This window comes from Mobula birostris, chromosome 21, assembly GCF_030028105.1.
Source record: "Mobula birostris isolate sMobBir1 chromosome 21, sMobBir1.hap1, whole genome shotgun sequence".
NCBI lineage: Eukaryota > Metazoa > Chordata > Chondrichthyes > Myliobatiformes > Myliobatidae > Mobula > Mobula birostris.
The window spans coordinates 59,189,306-59,209,916 of NC_092390.1; the positions used below are offsets into that span (position 1 = coordinate 59,189,306).

Here is a 20,611-nt window from a genome sequence, read left to right on the forward strand (position 1 = left end):
GGTAGAAGGGAAACCACGATCCTTAAAGAAAGAGGACATTTGAGATGTCCTGGAACGGAAAGCCTCATCCTGGGAGCAGATGCAGCGGAGACAGAGGAACTGAGAATAGAGAATGGCATTTTTGCATGTGGCAGGGTGGGAAGAGGTATAGTCGAGGTAGTTATGAAGTCAGTGCGCTTGTAGAAGATGTCAGTGGACCATCTGTCTCCACAGATGGAGACCGAGAGATCGAGAAAGGGGAGAGAAGCGTCTGAGATAGAGCAAGTGAATTCGAGGGCTGTGTGGAAGTTTGAAGTAAAGTCGATGAAATTGACGAGCTCAGCATGGGTACAGGAAGCAGCACCAATGTAGTCGACAATGTAGCAAAGGAAAAGTTGGGGAGCAGTACCAGAATAGGTTTGGAGCACAGACTGTTCCACATAACCAAAAAAGACGCGGGCATAGTTAGGGCCCATGCGAGTTCCCATAGCTACACCCTTGTTCTGAAGAAAGTAGGAAGAGCCTAAATAGAAGTTATTAAGAAGTTATAGGTGGGGAGGGACTGAACTATGGGTGACAAAATGGAGTCCAGGTAGGCAGATACAAGTTCGGTGGGACAGGAGCAGGCACAGTATGGGTCTACCGGAGCAGTCAGGTTTGTGGATCTTGGGGAGGAGGTAAAACCGAGCGGTACGGGGTGTGGGAATAATGAGTTTAGCCGCTGAGGATGGAAGGTCTCCGGAGTTGATCAGGGCGGTGATGGTACGGGAGACAATGGTTTGATGTTTTTTGGTGTGGTCCTGTTCCGGGGTTGAGTAAGAGGAGGTGTCAGAGAGCTGCCGTTTGGCCTCAGTGAGGTAGAGGTCCGTCCGCCAGACTACTACGACACCACCTTCGTCAGCAGGTTTGATGGTGAGGTTGGGATTAGTGCGGAGGGAGTGGAGGGCAGTGTGTTCAGAGGGAGTGAGGTTGAAACAGGAGAGAGGAGTGGTGAAGTTGAGACGGTTGATGTCTCGGCGACAGTTGGAGATGAAAAGATCGAGTGCAGGTATAAGGCCCGGGCGGGGTGTCTAGGAGGAGGAGGAGGGTTGAAGACAGGAGAAGGGGTCATCAGTAGGGGGAGGGGAATCCTTACCAAAGAAGTAGGCTCAGAGACGTAGGCGACGGAAGAAGAGTTCAGCATCATGGCAGGCACGGAACTCACTGAGGTGTGGACAGAGGGGGACAAAAGTGAGGACCTTGCTAAGGACAGAACGTTCTGCCTCAGAGAGCGGAAGGTCAGAGAGGATGGTGAAGACACGGCAAGGGTTAGGACTGGGGTCGGAGGAGGGTGAAGGGTGGGAGGTCTCAGGAGAGAGAGGGGGGTTAGGATGTTCAGGAAGAGCGGGGTTAGGGGTGGATGAGGGATCAGAGGAATGGAGGGGTGATGAGGGGTAGAGGGAAGGTTGGGAGTTGCAGGGAGGATAGAGGGTAGTGGGGGAATCAGACGGGTGGTAGGACCCAGCGGCAGTAAGAGCGGTCCCGGTCCGGAGAGGGTCGGGACCTCGGTCCGAGCTGGATCTGGAGCTGGGGGTGGCGGAGCCTGTGGCCTGCAGGGCCCCAGAGCTGAGGTCGGAGTCGGAGGCGAGTGAGTCTATGGCCCGCCGGGGGCTGGTGCCCATGTCCGGGAGGCCGTGGTTCCAGTCAGGGTCAGAGTCAGAGGCGGATGGGTCCTCGGCCTCAGAAGTCGAGGTCCAAGGGGTCGGGGTCCGGGCTGGAGCCGGTTGTCGTCGTGGGCTCCAGGCGGGCGAGCTTGTGGTCCTTCTTGGACGCGAGGAAGGAGAAGAAACGGCGGTTGGAGGCGTGAATCCGGCGGAGAATGATGTGTAGGAGAGGTCCGTGGCAGACGGTGGAGAGCGAGGCCCGGAGTGGTGGCAGAGAGAGGGACAGGGCCCGTAGGTATCTCCACATGGCAGCGAGCATGGCGCGGAGAATCTGGCGGGAGCAGCGGTCAGTGAAATGCAGGTACCTGGGATCCTCGCTGGGAGGCCTGGAACCGGAGCTGGAATCCCTGTGGTAACAGACGGCAGCGGAGACACGTTCCCAGGAAGGAGACATGGCTGTGGTAGCGGGTCTGGGTGAGGATCTCCCGAGTTGAAGAGTCGTTGATCACAGAGGGGGAGAAGTGAGAGAGGGTCTCACTGAACTCCCATCGACTGATCGTTTCCACAGATGCTGCCCAACCTGCTGAGTTCCTCCAGCGTGTTGTGAGTGTTGCTTTGACCCCAGCATCTGTAGACTACTTTATGTTTAATGTTACATACCTGGAGTGCAGTTTTATTCCATTCCCATCAGATCAGCGACACCCCATGTGTCTTATTTGTAATAGAATTCTGTCTAATGAAGGCGTGAAACCATCAAGATTGCAGAAACACTTCCGTAAAAGACACCCTGAAGAGTCTACTTATGGTCGTAAACACGAGGAATTCTGCAGATGCTGGAAATTCAAGCAACAAACATCAACGTTGCTGGTGAATGCAGCAGGCCAGGCAGCATCTCTAGGAAGAGGTACAGTCGAAGGGTCTCGGCCCGAAACGTCGACTGTACCTCTTCCTAGAGATGCTGCCTGGCCTGCTGCGTTCACCAGCAACTTTGATGTGTGTTGTTAGTCTACTTATGGTATTACTCTGTTCCAAAAGATGAAAGAAGCATTTGAAAAGCATTGCACACTCAAGTCATTTGCCAAAAAAGCTAAAAATGACCTTGATAGTGGTCGCACTGCTTCTTATAACATTTCCAAAATGATAGCAAACTGTAGAAAATCTCATACAATTGCTGAAATATTAATAATGCCTGCTCTATCAGAAGTGCTCACCAGTTCTCAAAATGAGTATCAGTATTTTAAAATCGATTCTTCTATAGCTCACCGTATTGACAAAATGAGTGATGACATTGAGTAACAACTATGCACAGAGCTACAAAAATAAACACAATTTGGGATACAATGGGATGAGTCTACTGTTTCTACACTATGGGGGTTGCCGGAAAGTATATTGTGCCTAAAAGGGGCGTTGGCAAGCATGAAGATGCTTTAGTGGGCCTTTGGGCTAAAAAAGGTTGGCAAACACTGATTTAAACCATCTATCAATCAATCAATCAATCAGTTCTTTAAGGCTGTCATAGCTGGGGGAAGTAGTGGGAATAATACCCACTACCCATTAAATGCTCCCAGCGGCATGCATCTGGCAACTAAGTCCAGCTGCTGGCCTTTATGTGTGACTAAGCTACTAAGCCTAGTAGAACCATTTCTATCAACAGGAGAAGGGGCAAAAGCAGGAGACTGGCAACTTAAAACCAGTTGCTTTGGACAGATGGGGTTCGTCAGCCATGGCCGGCAGCTCATCTAGAAGGAGAACTCTGATCTCAAACATCTGCTGCCTTGAGGCTCACATGGAAGGCTTTGGGAGTAAGCCCCATGGAAAAATCTGGAGCTGGAGTCCCTAAGGCAGTTCTATGTTGTGTTCAACACTGACTGGCCAGTCCGACACAGCTGATGCCAAACTGTATCGGTCTCTGCCATTCCTTTGAATTCATCAGCTACATGCAGAGGGGGAGACTGTTATATGGGCAACAGCTTGCTCTCCATATTGTATTAGCCAGGCTTGCAAATCATGCAGGCAGCAGAATCACAATATCCACGGTTGACCCTGACCAATGGGGGGCCTCAGAAGATCTCTGATGTCTAGCAAATGTGATGTCTCCAATACCCAATCAAGTTGAAGGATCTTCAGAGAGTCAACCCGCAAGAAAAACATCATCTGTTTTCAAATGAATTAAATGAAGATTAGGCTATAGACATAGCATTAAGGTAAAAGTTAAAATATCTTTAATTTTGAACCCATTTTGATTTTATTCTAAACCTTGGCATTGTGAAAATCAACCCTCTGAGTTTGCACTGTACACCTCCTTTGGTAGAGACGTATCTCCACCCCGCCACCCAATCATCACCCCAGCTAAATGTGCAAACTCCACAGAAATGTTAAATAGGGATTGGAATTGAGCAGAAATTGTTCAGTGGATGGTGATATATAGTGTGGTTGAAACTGAGAGAGAAGATTTATGGAAATCTTTGCTGCTGTTGACCATGTGTCTAGATCATTGAACTTGTTCTGGCAGTTTTGTTGTCCTGGAGGTGGCACTTCAGGTACTGTCCCTCCTTGTTCCCTGAAGTAGGTAGATGGCTTCTCCAGCCCTATTTTCATAGATGAATGGGCAGCACTGTAGTGTAGCAGTTAGCGTAATGCTTTCCAGCGTTAGCAATCAGAAGCTCGGGGATCAATTCCCACCTTTCTAAGGAGTTTGTGTGCTCTCCCTGTGACTGTATATGTTTTTTCCCCACAGTCCATAATTACACCTACAATGAGTAAGTGGTAAAGTCAGATAGGAGTTGTCAGAAATGTAGGGAGAAGAGGATACAGGGAAAATTAGTGGAGGAATGAAATTGATCCAGGAGCTAGCATACACTTGCAGGGCCAAGTGGTCTAGTTCTGTCTTACAAAGAAATACAAAAATCAAAACTGAAGTCAAACTTGGTATTCCTAACTAGACATTGTGTTAAATTGCTGCCAAACCTCTTGACAACATGCAAGGTAAAGATGAATAAATATTTAAAGAGAGTTGAGGTCATTACTGAGCAGAGTGTCATTTCAAGAACAAAGAGGACAAGAGTAATCTGCAGGATTTCAGACCAGGGTTTAATAATATTGTAAGGAATAATGTTAGTCACTAAAGGCTTGCCAGTTAAAATATGTTTTTCTTGTTATTCTTTGACCAAAGTTTTACTTGACAAGCTCTTAGGGAAGATAAATGGACAGTAAATTAATTGCAAAGCAGCAATCAGAAAATTGGCTCCGTGTTAGGACAAGTTTAATGATAGATGGACTAATCTTGATTGAGACACAGTAACTAGGAAGTAATGATCTTAAGGTCTGAAGTTGAGGAGCCCAACATTAGGAAAAATAGTAAAAGGCCAAAGGCATCTGGTCAAAGGCTTTAACTTGAGAAGTTCAAAAACTTTTTCAATAATCACAGTGTTAGTTGCAGAAGAAGCTATCATGTGACAAATATCTGAAAAAGTAGTCTTCATTTTTAGAGTATTATCCACTATTTCAGATTTGCTTCTTTTCATCATCCATTCCCAAAGAAAATTTGTCACAAAAATAGGTCTCTGCAGAAATGCCAAGTGGATAGTCGCATTCCTTCACATCACAAAATTCTGGTACAAGTCTTGCAGGCCGTTTTGACAATTAAGGACGAGTTTCCAAAAAAGTTACTCTATAAAAGTAGACTATTGAGTACCTGTGTTAGTATTTTTCTCTTTATGATACACCTGAATTAATCACATTCTTCACCTGGTTCTGTATATCACTAATATTCAAGCAACTTGATGACGAGGACAGTGTCTACATCCAATACCGCACTGATGGCAGGCCAGTTCAACCTGAGGCAACTACAGTCCCACACCAAGACATTGGAGCAACTCATCCGAGAGCTACTCTTCGCCGACGATGCTGCCCTTGTTGCTCAGACAGAGACAGCCCTGCAGTGTATAACATCCTGCCTCGCAGAGGCTGCCGAGCTCTTCAGAATGGAAGTCAGCTTGAAGAAGGCAGCAGTTCTCCATCAGCCCACGCCTCAAGAAGATTACCACCCTCCCCACATCACCATCGGTGAGGTAGAGCTGAAGGCAGTCCACCAGTTCAGCTACCTGCGGTGCATCATCTCGCCAGATGCCAAGATCAACAAAGAGATTGACAAGAGATTGGCAAAGGCAAACAGCGCATTCGGCAGCCTATACAAAAGAGTCTGGAACAACAAGCATTTGAAGAAAGGCACAAAGATCAGCGTGTACAGAGCCATTGTACTGATCACCCTCCTGTACGGCTCCGAGTCGTCGGTCACCTACCGTCACCACCTAAGACTCCTTGAGCGTTTCCACCAGCACTGCCTCCGCACCATCCTCAACATCCACTGGAGTGACTTCGTCACCAACATCGAAGTCCTCGGACAGGCGGAGGTCACCAGCATCGAGGCCATGCTGTTGAAGACCCAGCTGCGCTGGGCAGGGCACGTCTCCAGGATGGAGGATCATCGCCTGCCTGAGATTGTGCTGTATGGTGAACTCTCTGCTGGCCACCGTGACAGAGGGGCACCGAAGAGGTACAAGGACTCTCTGAAGAAATCCTTTGGTGCTTGTCACATTGACCATGGCCAGTGGTCTAATCTAGCCTCCAACCGCAAGGTCTCCTTCGAGGACGCACACAGGGCTGGCATTGAGGACAAAAGGAGAAGGAGGAAGAACCGTGACACAGCAGCACCAAACCCAGAACAGAATTTCCCTTGCAGCCGCTGTGGCCAGGCCTGCCTGTGCCGTATTGGTCTCGTCAGCCACCAACGAGCCTGCAGCAGACGTGGGCAGCCCCCTTCCTAAATCTTTGTTCGTGAAGCCAAGCCATGAATGAATGACTCCCTTCTGAAATATTTCAAAATATGAACATATCTACAACTTATACAAAGAGTTCTCATTTCAGCTGTTTTCCAATCTGATTTTTAATCTTTCATAAAAGGCCATAAATTTATTTGCCCACAATATGCAGACACCATCAACAAAATCTCATGACTTTGATTAACATGTGATAATACAGGAGAGTTTTGGAAAAGAAAAGATAGATGCACTGTTTAAAAAATACAAACTCTCCTGTATTCAAGTGCATCCCCAAAAATATTTGTTAACAATTAAAATGTTTTATATTTAACTATTTCATTTTGTCACTGCTACAAGTGTGGCATAATGATTCTAAGAGGGTAGGAATAAATTGAAATTAGTCATGTAAGCAAAAGCAGTTTTTTTCCTGGGAACTGAAATACTTTAGCGATAAGGGAAGATTTACATAATTAAAGTTTCAAAGGATGTCTATTTTTCCTGTCAAAAGGACTGAAAGCCCAGATTTAAATGAATTGTTTAGCACAAAATTAGAATATGATATTTGCATAGTCTAGGGTAAACGGGGGAGAAGAGACAGAGGACAGTTTCCAGTCTAGAAAAATGTGTATGTAATTTATCTACCAAAAATATTACATCCAAATATTGGATGTCTCATTAAAGATCCGAGAAAAGAAATTTATCGTGTTAAAAACTAATCGATACATTAAAAAATCTTGCCCACAGTCTCTTGTCTCCTGTGTCGTACGATTCAAAAATATTCTAGATCAGTATCAAGTGCAATTGGAATCTGTGATTACTGTGGACTAGCAGAGATCGCATTTAGTACCCAACTTTTCACTCTGATGTTCAATGTTCGTAATTGTGCAATACACACTGTTTCCCCCTCAATCTTTCTTTATGCAATGCAGAAGACTACCGTATATAGACTTAAACGAATTGGATTGATAGACTTAAAGTATACTTATTATGTCTAAATTGCTTTCATTATTGAAATCTTCGCTTTAACAGCTCAAGATCTGAAACGCATCTCGTGGTTTGCATGCAGACGCACAAGGAGAAAACGCCACCGACATGGTTCGACAAGCTGCAAAGAGCTTGATTTTTTTTGCATCTGTGGCTGCCACTTTAATTGCATTACGAGTTTCAGACGAATACTGTACAATCGCTACACAGCAAATAATCTCTCGGACAGTTCTGCTAAGAAAAAGGGTGGGACGTATTCAGCGGCAGCAGAAGTTAAAACGAGTTGTACATGCAATCTGCGGCTGGCTCAAGGACACATAATAGGAGACTTACCATCACTGTGTGAATAGATCTATCAGGTTAATTCCATGGGATTGCTAATTGAGAATTATAAACTGGGATGTAGAACAGGTGTCATGTGTTAACGGCTACGACGCTCCTTAGTAATTTAGGAGATTTTTTTTACCCTTTAACCTTTCTGCAAAGTCCGGAGATTTTTTACCATTTTCACAATTTGGAAAGATCCTTAAAGAAAATTTGCAAAGCATCCAGAGGCAATGGTTTCAAAAGTTTGCTTGGTGCTACTGAGTGTCCGGGATCCGCACCAGGCTGTTGGACTGGGAGAAGGGGCTGGCAGAGGGAGGGAGAGAGCAGGGTAACAGCTCATTGGATTATCCGCCTGGCAACGTAAGGGGGCGGGCGGGCCGCTTATCTGAAGCAAGCCGCCTGTTGCTGGCGGCAAAGGAATAGAATGCTGGAAGAAAGCAACATCAGCGAGGAGACGGGCAAATGAGACTCCAGCCTCTTTTCGGCTCCTCCACAAGCGGCATCCACAATGGGGGACGGACTCTCCTCTATGGATTGTCATAATAATAAGACAACTGCCATAATATTTGTCAATTCTGCAAACGGGGTAAGTCCAAACCTACCTCATCAGCAAGACTTCTCTGAACAGTGGGTGATAGGCATGGGCACAGTCATGGCAGTCATCGTCCTGATCATTGTGCTGGGTAACCTGCTGGTGGTGTATGCCATCGCTAAGAACCAGCGGCTCCAGACCCTAACCAATGTTTTCATTGTATCTCTGGCCTGTGCAGATCTGATTATGGGTCTCCTAGTGGTCCCACTCGGCGCGACAATTGTGGTGCGAGGTAAATGGCTGTACGGCTCAGTTTTCTGCGAGATGTGGACTTCTGTTGACGTGCTGTGTGTGACAGCCAGCATTGGGACACTGTGCGTGATCGCCATAGACCGTTACATCGCCATAATCTCGCCCTTCCGTTACCAGAGTTTGCTCACCAAAACCAGGGCGCGAGTGATCGTGTGCGTGGTCTGGGCCATTTCTGCTCTCATCTCCTTGCTCCCCATCATGATGCAGTGGTGGCGAGATGACGGCCCCGATGCCATTCGCTGTTACAATGACCCATGCTGCTGCGACTTCGTAACCAATAAAGCCTACGCGGTTGCCTCGTCCATTGTTTCTTTCTACTTGCCCCTGCTGATCATGATCTTCGTCTATGCTCGCGTCTTTCAAGAAGCCAAGAAGCAGATGAAGAAGATCGACAAGTGCGAGGGAAGATTTTACACCAACCACTTCATCCCAAACGGCAGGGCAGGCCGAAGGAGACCTTCCAGGATTATAGCCATCAGGGACCACAAGGCTTTAAAGACCTTGGGGATTATTATGGGGACGTTTACCCTTTGCTGGTTGCCATTCTTTGTGGCAAATGTGGTGAAGGCCTTCCGCCCTGACATAATCCCTGGCAAACTCTTTCTGTTTCTTAACTGGCTCGGCTACGTCAACTCGGCTTTCAATCCCATCATTTACTGCAAGAGTCCCGACTTCAGAGCGGCCTTTAAAAGGTTACTTTTCTGCCCCAGCGCCGCGGACAGCAGACTGTATTCGGGCTCTGGGGAACTGTCCCGCTGCTCGGGAATGTTTGGCAGTACGCTGGATCCCAGCACTCTAGAGAATTGGACAGAGTGGAGCAGGACACGGGAAAGCAACGGGGCCGATGGCAGCTCTCTGAAGGACAACCTCCGTCAGGAAGATGAAGAGTCACAGTTCTAGTAGCCCCAACCGAAAATGCGCACCAAATGCCGTCTGTGAGGTTAAAGCAGGTTCGAAGGACTGGAAGCCACGTGGCTGGAGAGGTGTCATCTGCTGTGTATTTCTGTACGCGTCAAATCATTGTAAAAACCACCGAGCTTTCGCGGCAAGATTTCTCCATAAGCTTTCGCCTCTAGCAATATGGGAGAAGACTACTTCATATCAACACTAAGATTTGGACCTGGGTAGGGAATACAGCATTCTCAGGCGGGGCAGGCACTGGTGATGAATGGGATAATCGGGGCAGTAAAGGAACGAACTGTGAGGCTGAGTTAGTTTGCAGTTGAAATGGTTTTGCTCTGTTTACATTGCATTCCACAAGTGAAGAGATTTCAGATAACGCAGAACGTGGGGCCCCTGGATTTTCACTTCGATTGCCTTAATATAGATGGTCGTGGCACTTTGGCGAGGAACAACAATACTGTACTTTTATCGTGATATTGTTACTGAACACTTTATAATATGTGTAACGGAGCAACCATGATCTTTGGGGGAAAAACACTTGACCACAGTGGCTATACTTTCTAAACAGACTTAAAGATTTTTTAAAAGAACCATTCATTATCTTGCAGTACTCTATGATTCCCCCCAACTTCACCTTTACTATCGTGCTGTGTGAGCTTTGGAATTATCGATGTTCAAGAATGTATGCTACCAAATTCATGGTAAGAGTGTATGTTGATTGAGACTACCTCCGACTGTACAGCTTGTGTACAGGTGTATTTATGTTAGGCATTGTTTATATTAAACAAGTCGCATTTTGTATATTTAAAACTAGGTGAACTAACCTGCAGTCTCAGTGGACAGTGCTGCCTGCAAGAAGACGAATCTCAAAATTGTACATATACTTTGATAATAAATGTACTTTGAACTTTTAACAGTGCTCAAGATGGATGAAGATGTGACTGTTACTTATTTAATACAAGTTAAGTTCCACGGAGGACCAACTTAACCTACATACAGGCCCGGGGAGTTGGTATTTTTCGAATATGGACACTATCTATATAAGTTAATTAATATACTAACGTTAGTACAGTTATGGTAAAAATCTCCCGCTAGATTTTCGGAAACGAGGTATAGGTTTCGGTGAGGAAAACAGGGAAAATCGTAGAGTTTTATTTTGTACTGTAGCATTTGCCAAGTTATCAAATTCACGTGCCGTCGTGTATAACATACTTGTCACAGCGTCTGCTTTTTTCGCAAATATTTATATGTAGTACCTTTTAAATGTGTGGCTATTTGGTATACGTGCAATAAACGTAATGAAACATTTCACGTTAATGTTTATATAATCTTGCAATAAATGAACGCCGAGTCCGCCGTGGCTCCATTATCGCCCACAGTCAATACATGAGGCACTGGAGGATGATAAGGCTTGTTGATGCAAAGTTCTTTTTTTTAAAAAAACTGACGTCGTTTTGTTGTAGGTTTCAATGTGCAATATCTGTAATGTTTACTGTATGTCCATGCCAATGAGCACGTAAGGATAACATTTTGTATCGCTGCTTAATTCTGGCCGAGAGAACACGCATTGCGAATGTCGGGAATTTAACTCATGAAATTTAAAACCAACAATTCTTACCGCTTAGCGGTTTGATGTTTTTGTTTCTGCTGAGGTGACATTGTTAAGATTGATGCAGTTTACGCAAGCGAAAAATGGAGTTCGATCGCACAAAAAGAATCTTGGGCTTGTAGAATGTATAATTCATTGGGATGTACTCAAAGGCTCTCTTCGGACTGATATTGAAGGCCCAATGCGAAGATGTTTAACGCCTAGCGGCGACGGCTAAATTTATTGTTTGTTTGGCAGCTCTAATATTCCTCGCTGATTAATGACGGACGGTATAAAACAAACTCGGGTAAGCTTAAACTCGCAGAAGTCGCCTTGCCGTCTTCCCGTCAATATACAAGGAGAAAACTTAAGTAACACACATCAAAGTTGCTGGTGAACGCAGCAGGCCAGGCAGCATCTCTAGGAAGAGGTACAGTCGACGTGTTTGTGGAGAAAACTTAAGCCTATTTCTCGCGAGTTAACTTAAAATACAGTATTCAAAGTCAGCTCGGTCATATGTAAACCGATTATACTCTGTCTTACCTGCCAGTCAAAAGCTGGCGGTAGGTTTACATATTACCCGTCAGTAAAAATACACAACTTAAATAGATGGTACACAATTTAAACTTTAAAAATGCAGCACTAGTTTAAGTGTTTCCGCTGTAATTTAAACAATGTGTACATTTTAGTTCCGAATTGCATTATAGAACGTCAGAAATTGGACCAGATTTAGACATAAAGGGAATCGAGATGGGAGGAATAAAATTCCAGTGGAAAGCCGGCCGCTGGGCCGCTCGCACCGCCAAGAAGCCGCTATCTCGGCCTCCAGGTACCTCCGGAGCACCTGTCCGAAGCTCTTGTCATGGTTATTTGCATATAGTATCGCTTACTGAATGTTTTTTTTACACAAGTATTCCCACTTGGAACCTCTTTCTGAAAACCTGTTGGCTTCTGCTATCTCCCGTCTTTTCCCCAAACACGCGGAGGCAACTTAAACCCTGCCGCTCCCCTCCCCCTCCCCCTCCCCACCCCCTCATCTTTCCCCTTACTGGTTTTTCACCTGGAACCTACCAGCTTTCTCCTTCCCATCCTTCACCCCACCTTCTTTATAGGGCCTCTGCCCCTTCCCTCTTCAGTCCTGACGAAGGGTTCCGGCCCGAAACGTTGACTCATCGTTTCCACGGATGCTGCCCAACCTGCTGAGTTCCTCCAGCGTGCTGTGAGTGGAACTTAAACACTTGCTGGTCTGGCGTCGTTTTCCCCCATTGGTTGTCAGCACACAATTTGCCCTCGACTGCTGAAAGGCTCAAAGTTATGTCAAAATGTTGCATAACCAAGCCCATTGTGTCTTTAGGGCACAGCAGTTGCTGCAAAATCAAATATCTCAACCTTGCAAGATGATAGAAACTGGTAATGCAGGAGTTGTACTTGGGTTGTCACCTCCAAATGGTGACTGAGGTCCAAACTGCGGCCTGGTAAACAACCATACCGCTTTTACCCTCAACCGTCCCACCCTCAGAACCGAACATGTCCGGTTAGAACAGATAAGGAATTTCTTTCATCATAGGGTCGATAATCTGTGGAATTCACTGCCACAGATAACAGTGGGGGCCAAGTCACTGGGTAAATTTAAGGCAGGGATTAGTAAGGGGATGGAAGAAAGGAGGAGAAAGCAGGAGAATGGAGTTGAGAGGGATAATAAATTGGCCATGATAGAATGGCAGAGCAGACTCAATGGCCCGAATGGTCTAATTTGCTTATGGACTAACGGTTCATGTAATGTTGCTCTTTGGCAATATTCACAGCAGTTAAGGAGCAGCATCTGATAAAAATCCTTAATATTAAGGCAAGCAAATTCATGTTCCAAATAACTTTGTCCCATGGTAACATCTGAACTTCAGGATCCTAATGAAGGGAAATACCATACTTTTCTACCTGCTCATTCTGTTTGCAAGCTGTCAGACCATATTTTACATGATTGCTGTGAGGATGATTCCAAAATAAATGAACTAACCTTTAAAAAAGACACATAACTGAACAGCCCATTATAAATTGTTCAAATGTTTACCATTTGGAGTATCCTGCAATGTGTTTGGGCAGCTGCAATGTCAACAGCAGGATCATTTCAAAGCCAATTCTGGTTTATGGAAAACAAACTGTCCACCTAAAGATGGCTGGATAATACACCTTAAAAGTTAGACACTATAATCACATCAATCTGACATAAGAGGGGGTCAGAAATAGCATATCCAAACTGCAAAATGAGTTCAAATACAATCTATGCTAATACGTTAGTGCAATACTGAAAGTCTGTTGCATTGCCAGATTGGCGTTGTTTAGGGCTACTAAAACGGTTTTATGGTTCAATGCAATATGACTCCTGATGTTTGAAAGGTAGCGATCTTCTTGGGTCCATTTTATTCATCAAATCTGCAACTCAAAAGCAGTAAGTTTGCATGTACTTACAGCTCTAAAAAAAAAACCTGTATAGATGCTTTAAAAATAATGAAATGCAAAGCTTCTAAATATCAAAAAAAATATAAAAAGCAGTAAACAAACTAAATCAAATCAGTATTTGGTGTAACCACAGTTTGCCTTTAAAACTGAATCAGTTCTCTTAGGTACACTTGTGCAGCTCTAAAAGAAAATAGCTGGTAGGTTGTTCCAAGCGTCTTGGATAACTTGCCATAGTTCTTCTGCAGTCCTCACAACACGCTGGAGGAACTCAGCAGGTCGGGCAGCATCCGTGGAAAAGATCAGTCGACGTTTCGGACAAAGGGTTCCGGCCCGAAACGTTGACCGATCTTTTCCACGGATGCTACCCGACCTGCTGCGTTCCTCCAGCGTGTTGTGAGTTTTGCTTTGACCCCAGCATCTGCAGGTTATTTTGTGTTTTTGTTCTTCTGCAGACCTTGGCTGTCTCGCTAGCTTCTGTCTCTCCAGGTAATCCCGGACAGTCTCCTTGATGTTTAGATCAGGGCTTTGAAGAGGGCATACCATCTGAAACCATAAAAATCTAAGGTGCCTATGACTAGTACTGTATGCCATAAGATCTTGTCTTTGTTTTGTCAACCCATAAGGATGTACTATGACATAAGAAACAAAGAATTGGCCATAGGGCTTATTGAGCCTACTCCACCATTCAGTAGGATCTCCACTTTACTGTCCGTCCCCCTTAGCTCTGCTATAGATCAAAAGTTTATTTTAGATTTTAATATACTAAATGACATACTTGCAAAGCTCTCCAAGGTGCAAAATTCAAAATGGCCATGACTTTTTGATAAAACAAGCTCTTCCTTATCCATTGAAATGCTGGGCCCCTTACTAAAACATTCCTCCACAAATCCAGATTCTTCTCAAGGAGTAAGATCTCAGAATTCGAAACCTTCTCAGAATCTTCTGTTTCAAACAGATCAGTTCTTATTCTTCTGAATGCCAATGACTAAAGCCCCAACTTATCCATCTGTTCCTCAAAACAGGTATCTTCTTCTCTCCTGGGCCTAAGCACTAATAGGTATTAAAAAACTTCCTGTCCTCAAGATATAAAGATCATAATGCAGAATGCACCATCAACAAACAGAGGCACTGCCTTCAGTACACCATCCTGTCCAGATTTAAGCATTACAGATGGGCAGCAATGAAGAAATAAGAGACTGATGGCAGTCTTTTATTTAAGCAAGAGACAGATGCTCTTAAACCACGTCAAATCATTCCTCCCCCTCCCTTCTAACTTTCACCACAAATGCCTAAAGAGGTAAATGGGGTTTAAAACAGCTCTTTACTAATGGAAGGAAAATAAGCATTTAAAAAAACTCAGTTTACAAGTAATTACTTTCAGATGATTACGTTTACTATCATGCTGCAGCAGGGTTACAGAGACTGGGAGGAAGAGCATGGAAAATGCCAGTTTACACTTAAAATAAGAAAAATAATCACGGATGTTTAACAGAATGTTTATGGCATGAAGTTCCTATTTCAAATGTTATACATAATAAAGTTGGTCACCTATATCTCACATTCTAAGGGAAAACAAAAAAAAAACAACCCTGGGGTATTTGTAAAACCGTAGGAATTTTACTATGTCTAAAACAATGAAGTAATAAATTCACAATTCAGTATTTGCATGAGATAATCAATTGCTTGCAAAATTCATCTGGTATAGTTAAGCTGAAATGATTCTTTCTAAATAGAGGCTTTAAACAGAATTTCATCTCCGATACACTCCTCTCACCCTTACTGCCCCCAAGGCTCGTTCTCAAAGCTCTTTATACTGGATCCACTGGTCCAGCACACTAGATTCTCTTGCATACAGTTATCTGAATGTCTCAAATTCAATCACCCATCTGCTCCAAGTAACACCAACTTCTTTTCAGAAACAGATACCAAACAGAAATGGAAGTTTGTGTTTGCTACAGTGGCAATTTTTCTTCCCAAAATCAGAGAATACATTGCCAAAGATTTTGGATAGAACATTTAACAGCTCTCTCGGGCAGTCATAAAAACACTCCCAGTTTTACTCAAAATAAAATCACAGGGACACTGCCAGGAGCTATACTTTACAAACATTTAATCTATTTGTTGGTCTGTGGGATCTTGCTGTGCATACATTAGTAACTGCTTTCTCTACCGTAACACAGTGATTACACTTCTAATGGTAATTGTTGACTGCAAAGCACAACAGGACATTGAGGCCTGGAAAACAAATTTCCTTTGCTCTTCTCCTTGGGTAAAATTAATTAATTCAAATTGGAATTGCTACTTAATTTATTGATTCTCCTTTCATTATAAAATCATGGGATAGATGTCAAACAAGTACAAGCTATGGAGGCTTATGGGCCCAGTGCAGGTGGATGGGAGAAGGCAGTTTAAACAGTTTGGCATGGACTAGATGGGCTGAAAGGCCTGTTTCTGTGCTGTACTTTTCTATGACTCTAAGGAACCATGCTTCATGCTTTGAAGGAACATGTGCTGTTTCCATTACAACAGGGCAATACACACGTTATAGACAAGCCAAATAAATTTCGTAGAATTTACTTCCCTTTAAAATTGAGGTTAATCATCTGATAATCTAACATAGCAGCAAAATAAGACACAAAATGTAATTTATTCATCCAGTATGCCATATATACATATAATAGATTAAAACTTTAAAAACTCCTCTTTATACAGAAATGTATCTACAACTTAATTTTACAAATGAATTTCCAAAATAAACTACATTACTGTTGCAACAGATAGTGAATGAATTGGAAGAAAATTATTTGAAATATTGAAAACAGAAAATTGTACTACAATAACAGACATTAACTGTGCAATTTGGAAGGCAACAATTTGAATTTAAAGTGCATTTCCATTAGATTTTACAGAAGAAAAAAAACTGCTTTCTTTTTAAAAAGAAGTCGATTCTTATCCAAGGGCAACATCAGAATGCTATCCTCCAACTGAGGGATTTGAAAATGACACATTGATCAATAGATTATTTGTATCAATTTGAGAAATTAGTTTTGATCACTGACCTTTGTGTGGTTACCATCATCTTTTCCTTCTCAACAAATTGAAATTTCCCTTACTATTTCCCCCCAAAAAATCTAAACCATTTTTCATTATCAGCTTTGCTAACATTCTACTATAACAAGTGACCATACACTTACATGAAATATAACTCAATCAATAGCCAAATATCCTGACCTCATTAGATTTCAGGTGCAATTTGGTTAATTGGATTATGAATCCATTAATTTAACCTAACAGACATAATAATTCATATTACATATACAATTCAGAGAAATAAAATTATTCAAGTCCTGAAAAGTTGTACTTGAAGTACTGTCAGTATTAAAGTAAGAATGTGAAATTTGTCATACATTTGGATGGATATGCACTTCATTGCCTCAGCTCTATTTGAATTTTGAAATCAAATGAATACTAAAATAAAAACTTAGGTTGTTAGCTGAAAACTTCCAGTGTTGCATTGTATGATTGCACTATAGTCCCAAAACCTTCATGATTAAACATTCTCATCTAGGGAGACATGGTATTCATTGCTTTTTTAAGAACAACAAAGAGCATAGAAGAATGATCAACATCCAATAGTTGTTACTCTGAGCTGATTGTAGCAGTCTTCATTCATTACTTTTGTAGCAGATTACAGTTACATGATTGGTATCTTGGAGTGTTAACATAAAACTTGCTTCAGAAAGTAATGTTTCACAGAAGTCAGTTCAATGCAGCATAATGAATATTCCAAACCTGTGTTTTAGTAGAAGCAACATTATCTTTTGTGAAGGCAAATAATATATACTTGTCCGAGTCATGAGTGACGTACGACTTCGGCCTGTCCAACACCTGTTCCCTTGAATTCACAATGGAGTTGCTTAAACAGAGAACTGTGCCAATTCAGTTCTTTAGTTGCTGTTTCAATTCACGCTGGCACCTGATCAGACGTTCTATTTCTGTACCCAGGGTCTGCAAGTTTTCCTGTAATTAAAGATCACATTGTGAAGTTTGTCCTTTACTGTTTAGTTGTTACATTATTGATAGTAACCATTGAAGAATTTATATTGCAGCCTCGACACCATGACTTTTTTCTAGATGCCTTGTATACAATTGCAGATATCATAGTACAATTTCAGCAGATCTTTTTAATATACTCTAATACTGTAGCACCACCTTGTGCTAAATGTGCAAAGTCCATTTCTGAAATGAATGAGTCCCAAGCTAATCCTGCCATGGTGCTTCTTTCCAAATGACCACTGACATTAAAAATAAAAAAAAACAGATCTGATACATGGATGACATGGAAGAAATCACAAGAATAAGAAATATTCTTATGAATGTGTTCATAAGAAATATTCTTTGATGTGTTTTACCATCAAAGCAATTTGCTGGAGATTTGATCTCAACTCTGCAACAACACTTCTACAGATTCTCAATATTGAAACTGCTAAATTTGAAATATTAGTGGAATTTTGTGAATCAAATGGAACTGCCACAACTGATTTCATCTAAGAACCAGAATACTCTGCAAATATTTCTAACAACACTACAATGTATAAATATTTTACTACCTTTTTGATACAAATATAAAATCCACATGAAAAATTAATAGTTGGGAAGAGTGACAGACTCAACATGGTGGAAAACACCAGTGATGCCATTTGGAGAGCACTTGTTACTTCTATGGAATTCTACTTCCAGAATTACCTAACTGATTAAAACCACACAACAAAAATAGCAATTAAAATCAGCAAAATTCACCCACGTAACTGAAAAGAATCTAACACAAATCTGCAGTTTGCTTCAAATAATAACTTTATTTATATAGCACCTTTAATACATGATGATGCAGGTTCAAAGTGCTTTACATGGATTGTAATAGTAAATCAATGTAGTCATAAAAAGACAAAATTAAAAATTAAAAGACAAGCATTATATAGAATAAAATTAAATTGAATATAGCAAATTATATAATCAACATCAACAGGTATCAAGAACTCTTGTAAGTAGGCCAAGTTAAAAAAGTAGCTTTTTAGAAGGGTTTTGAAACATTCAACAGTACTAGTTTGGTGTATTTCAGTTGGTAGAGTATTTCAGATTTTTAGTGCATAGCAGCATCACCAATTCTTACGTGCTTGGCTAAAGTTTTTTCTTGGAACAGCTTCCATGTTTTTTTTGTTTCATGGCTGTCTGGAGAAGATGAATCTCAAGAGTTGTATACTGCATAAATACTTTGATAATAAATGTACCCTGAACCTCAAACTCCCAAGGAGCCGCCGCTGTTGGCTGCAAACACTCATCCGTGAGTGCTCTCCAGCTCTTCTATGGACAAACTGCCTCCTGTTAGGAGGTAGAAATTTCAAATTTTGACCCGACTGTCCAAGCGTTTGCTGCCATTGCTCAGTATCCCAGTCCTAGTGTTTTTTGTGTGTGTAGGTGTATCTCTTGGCTTTGTTTTCACTTCAGGGGAATGGTGTTTTGGCTGCAACTCTTCCACAAAGACCACTTCTAACAAGACTTCTCTGTAGAGGGGTGTACTTGGTGGTTTCTGTGAGTTCAGAGCTGATAGCAGCTGGACGACTTCCAATTTGGAAGAGCTGTAAGTTTGATGTATCTCTTGTATGCCGCACTCAGTTTCTATGGCTGACCGCTGCATTTCTGGTCATTGAATTTGCCCGTTTCTTTATGCTGCTTCAGAAGAGCTTGGACAGCACATCTTGAAACAAATGGCTGTCACGAAATTTCAGCTTGGGAGAGACCTTGCTGATACAGAATGACCACCATGCTGCTACACTCACTCTTGCCATGGTGTAAGAATTGATGATTTGAAGGTTAAACTTGTCACACCTGCCACACAATCAACTTCTGGTTTGGTTGTCCTTCACCCAGTTTGATTCCTTCTACACCCGTTTCTGTTTCAGTTAATCAGTTTAGCTCATTCAACTCATTATGTCACTGAACACTAACATTCTGTTTGTTAGCTTTGTTTAACCAAGCACAGGGCTACATACCTACAAAGTAATTGTTTTATTTGAAAAATGGTCTATTACTTAATATGTTACTCTAACAAAATACAAAAATTTACCTGTAATATTTAATACTTTGGAAAATGAATGTCTGGAAATCTAAAATTTGCTCTTTTCTCTTGTCACACTAATGCAGGAGACAAAAAATAAACATCTAAAACAAAATTTATATTAAAAATCTAGGGTGCCTAAGACTTTTGCACAGTACTGTATACTGTATCATTTAGAAAATTCAATGGTAGCATAAATAAATACAATGGTTCATTGGCATAAATTATGTACTATAGTAGTCAGCAGCCATTGATCCCAGGGGATCATGGGTTTGCACCTTTGGTGGACTCTGTCCTCTCCAGGGTGCAAGCCTGGGCGGGAAGATTTGAAGAACCTGCTGGTGCCCATGCAGCAGGTTCCCCCTCTCCACGTCACTGATGTAGTCCAAGCGAAGGGCAAGCACTGATACAGCTTGGCACCAGTGTCGTCGCAGAGGTTGCCAGAGTGAAGTTGTAACACAACACCAAACTGCCTTAGGGACCCCAGCTCCAGATTTCTTCCTTGGGGTTTACTCCTGAAGCCTTCCTTGGGTGGGTATGCCCGCAAAACAGTGGAGGTTTAAAATCAGAGTTTTCCTTCTCCTAGGCTGGCTGCTGTCCAAGGCTGATGAGCCCTACCTGCTCAAAGTAACTGGTTTGAGGTGCCAGTGGTCCGCCTTTGCCCCTTCTCTGTCAGTAGAAACAGTTCCGCTGGGCCTAGTAGCTAAGCCACACGTGAAGGCCAAGAGTTGGACTTGGTTGTCAGAGGCTGTTGAAGATGCCCACCATTTGGACCACTTTATAGGTAGTGGGAGCATATCCCCACCACCACCCCCGCCTATGACAACCTTAGGAACCTATATACTCTATAGGTAGCATAATGGTAGCATAAACAACCAAATACAATGGTTTGATTTTGAAGTAATTACAGCCAATATGGAACAGGAACTACACATAATTTTTCATGCATAA

At 42.7% G+C, this 20,611-nt stretch overlaps 2 protein-coding genes across 8 annotated transcripts in view; one reads left to right on the forward strand and one right to left on the reverse strand.

Annotated features, from left to right (window-relative positions):
* Window positions 1-8,074: 8,074 nt before the first annotated feature.
* Window positions 8,075-20,611, forward strand: part of adrb1 (adrenoceptor beta 1) — a 33,884-nt gene continuing 21,347 nt past the window's right edge. For 3 of the 4 annotated variants that reach the window (XM_072239581.1, XM_072239582.1, XM_072239584.1), the window contains exon 1: window positions 8,075-10,201. In XM_072239581.1, coding sequence (XP_072095682.1) covers window positions 8,262-9,497 — 1,236 coding nt within the window. In that variant the 5' untranslated portion in view covers window positions 8,075-8,261 and the 3' untranslated portion in view covers window positions 9,498-10,201. Of the gene's footprint in view, window positions 10,202-10,314; window positions 10,800-20,611 lie in introns of those variants that run through there. The other variant, XM_072239583.1, reaches the window with a different exon arrangement.
* ccdc186 (coiled-coil domain-containing protein 186) overlaps window positions 14,943-20,611 on the reverse strand; it is a 112,918-nt gene continuing 107,249 nt past the window's right edge. For all 4 annotated transcript variants that reach the window (XM_072239579.1, XM_072239576.1, XM_072239578.1 and 1 more), the window contains one exon: window positions 14,943-17,565. In XM_072239579.1, coding sequence (XP_072095680.1) covers window positions 17,485-17,565 — 81 coding nt within the window. In that variant the 3' untranslated portion in view covers window positions 14,943-17,484. The remainder of the gene's footprint in view (window positions 17,566-20,611) is intronic.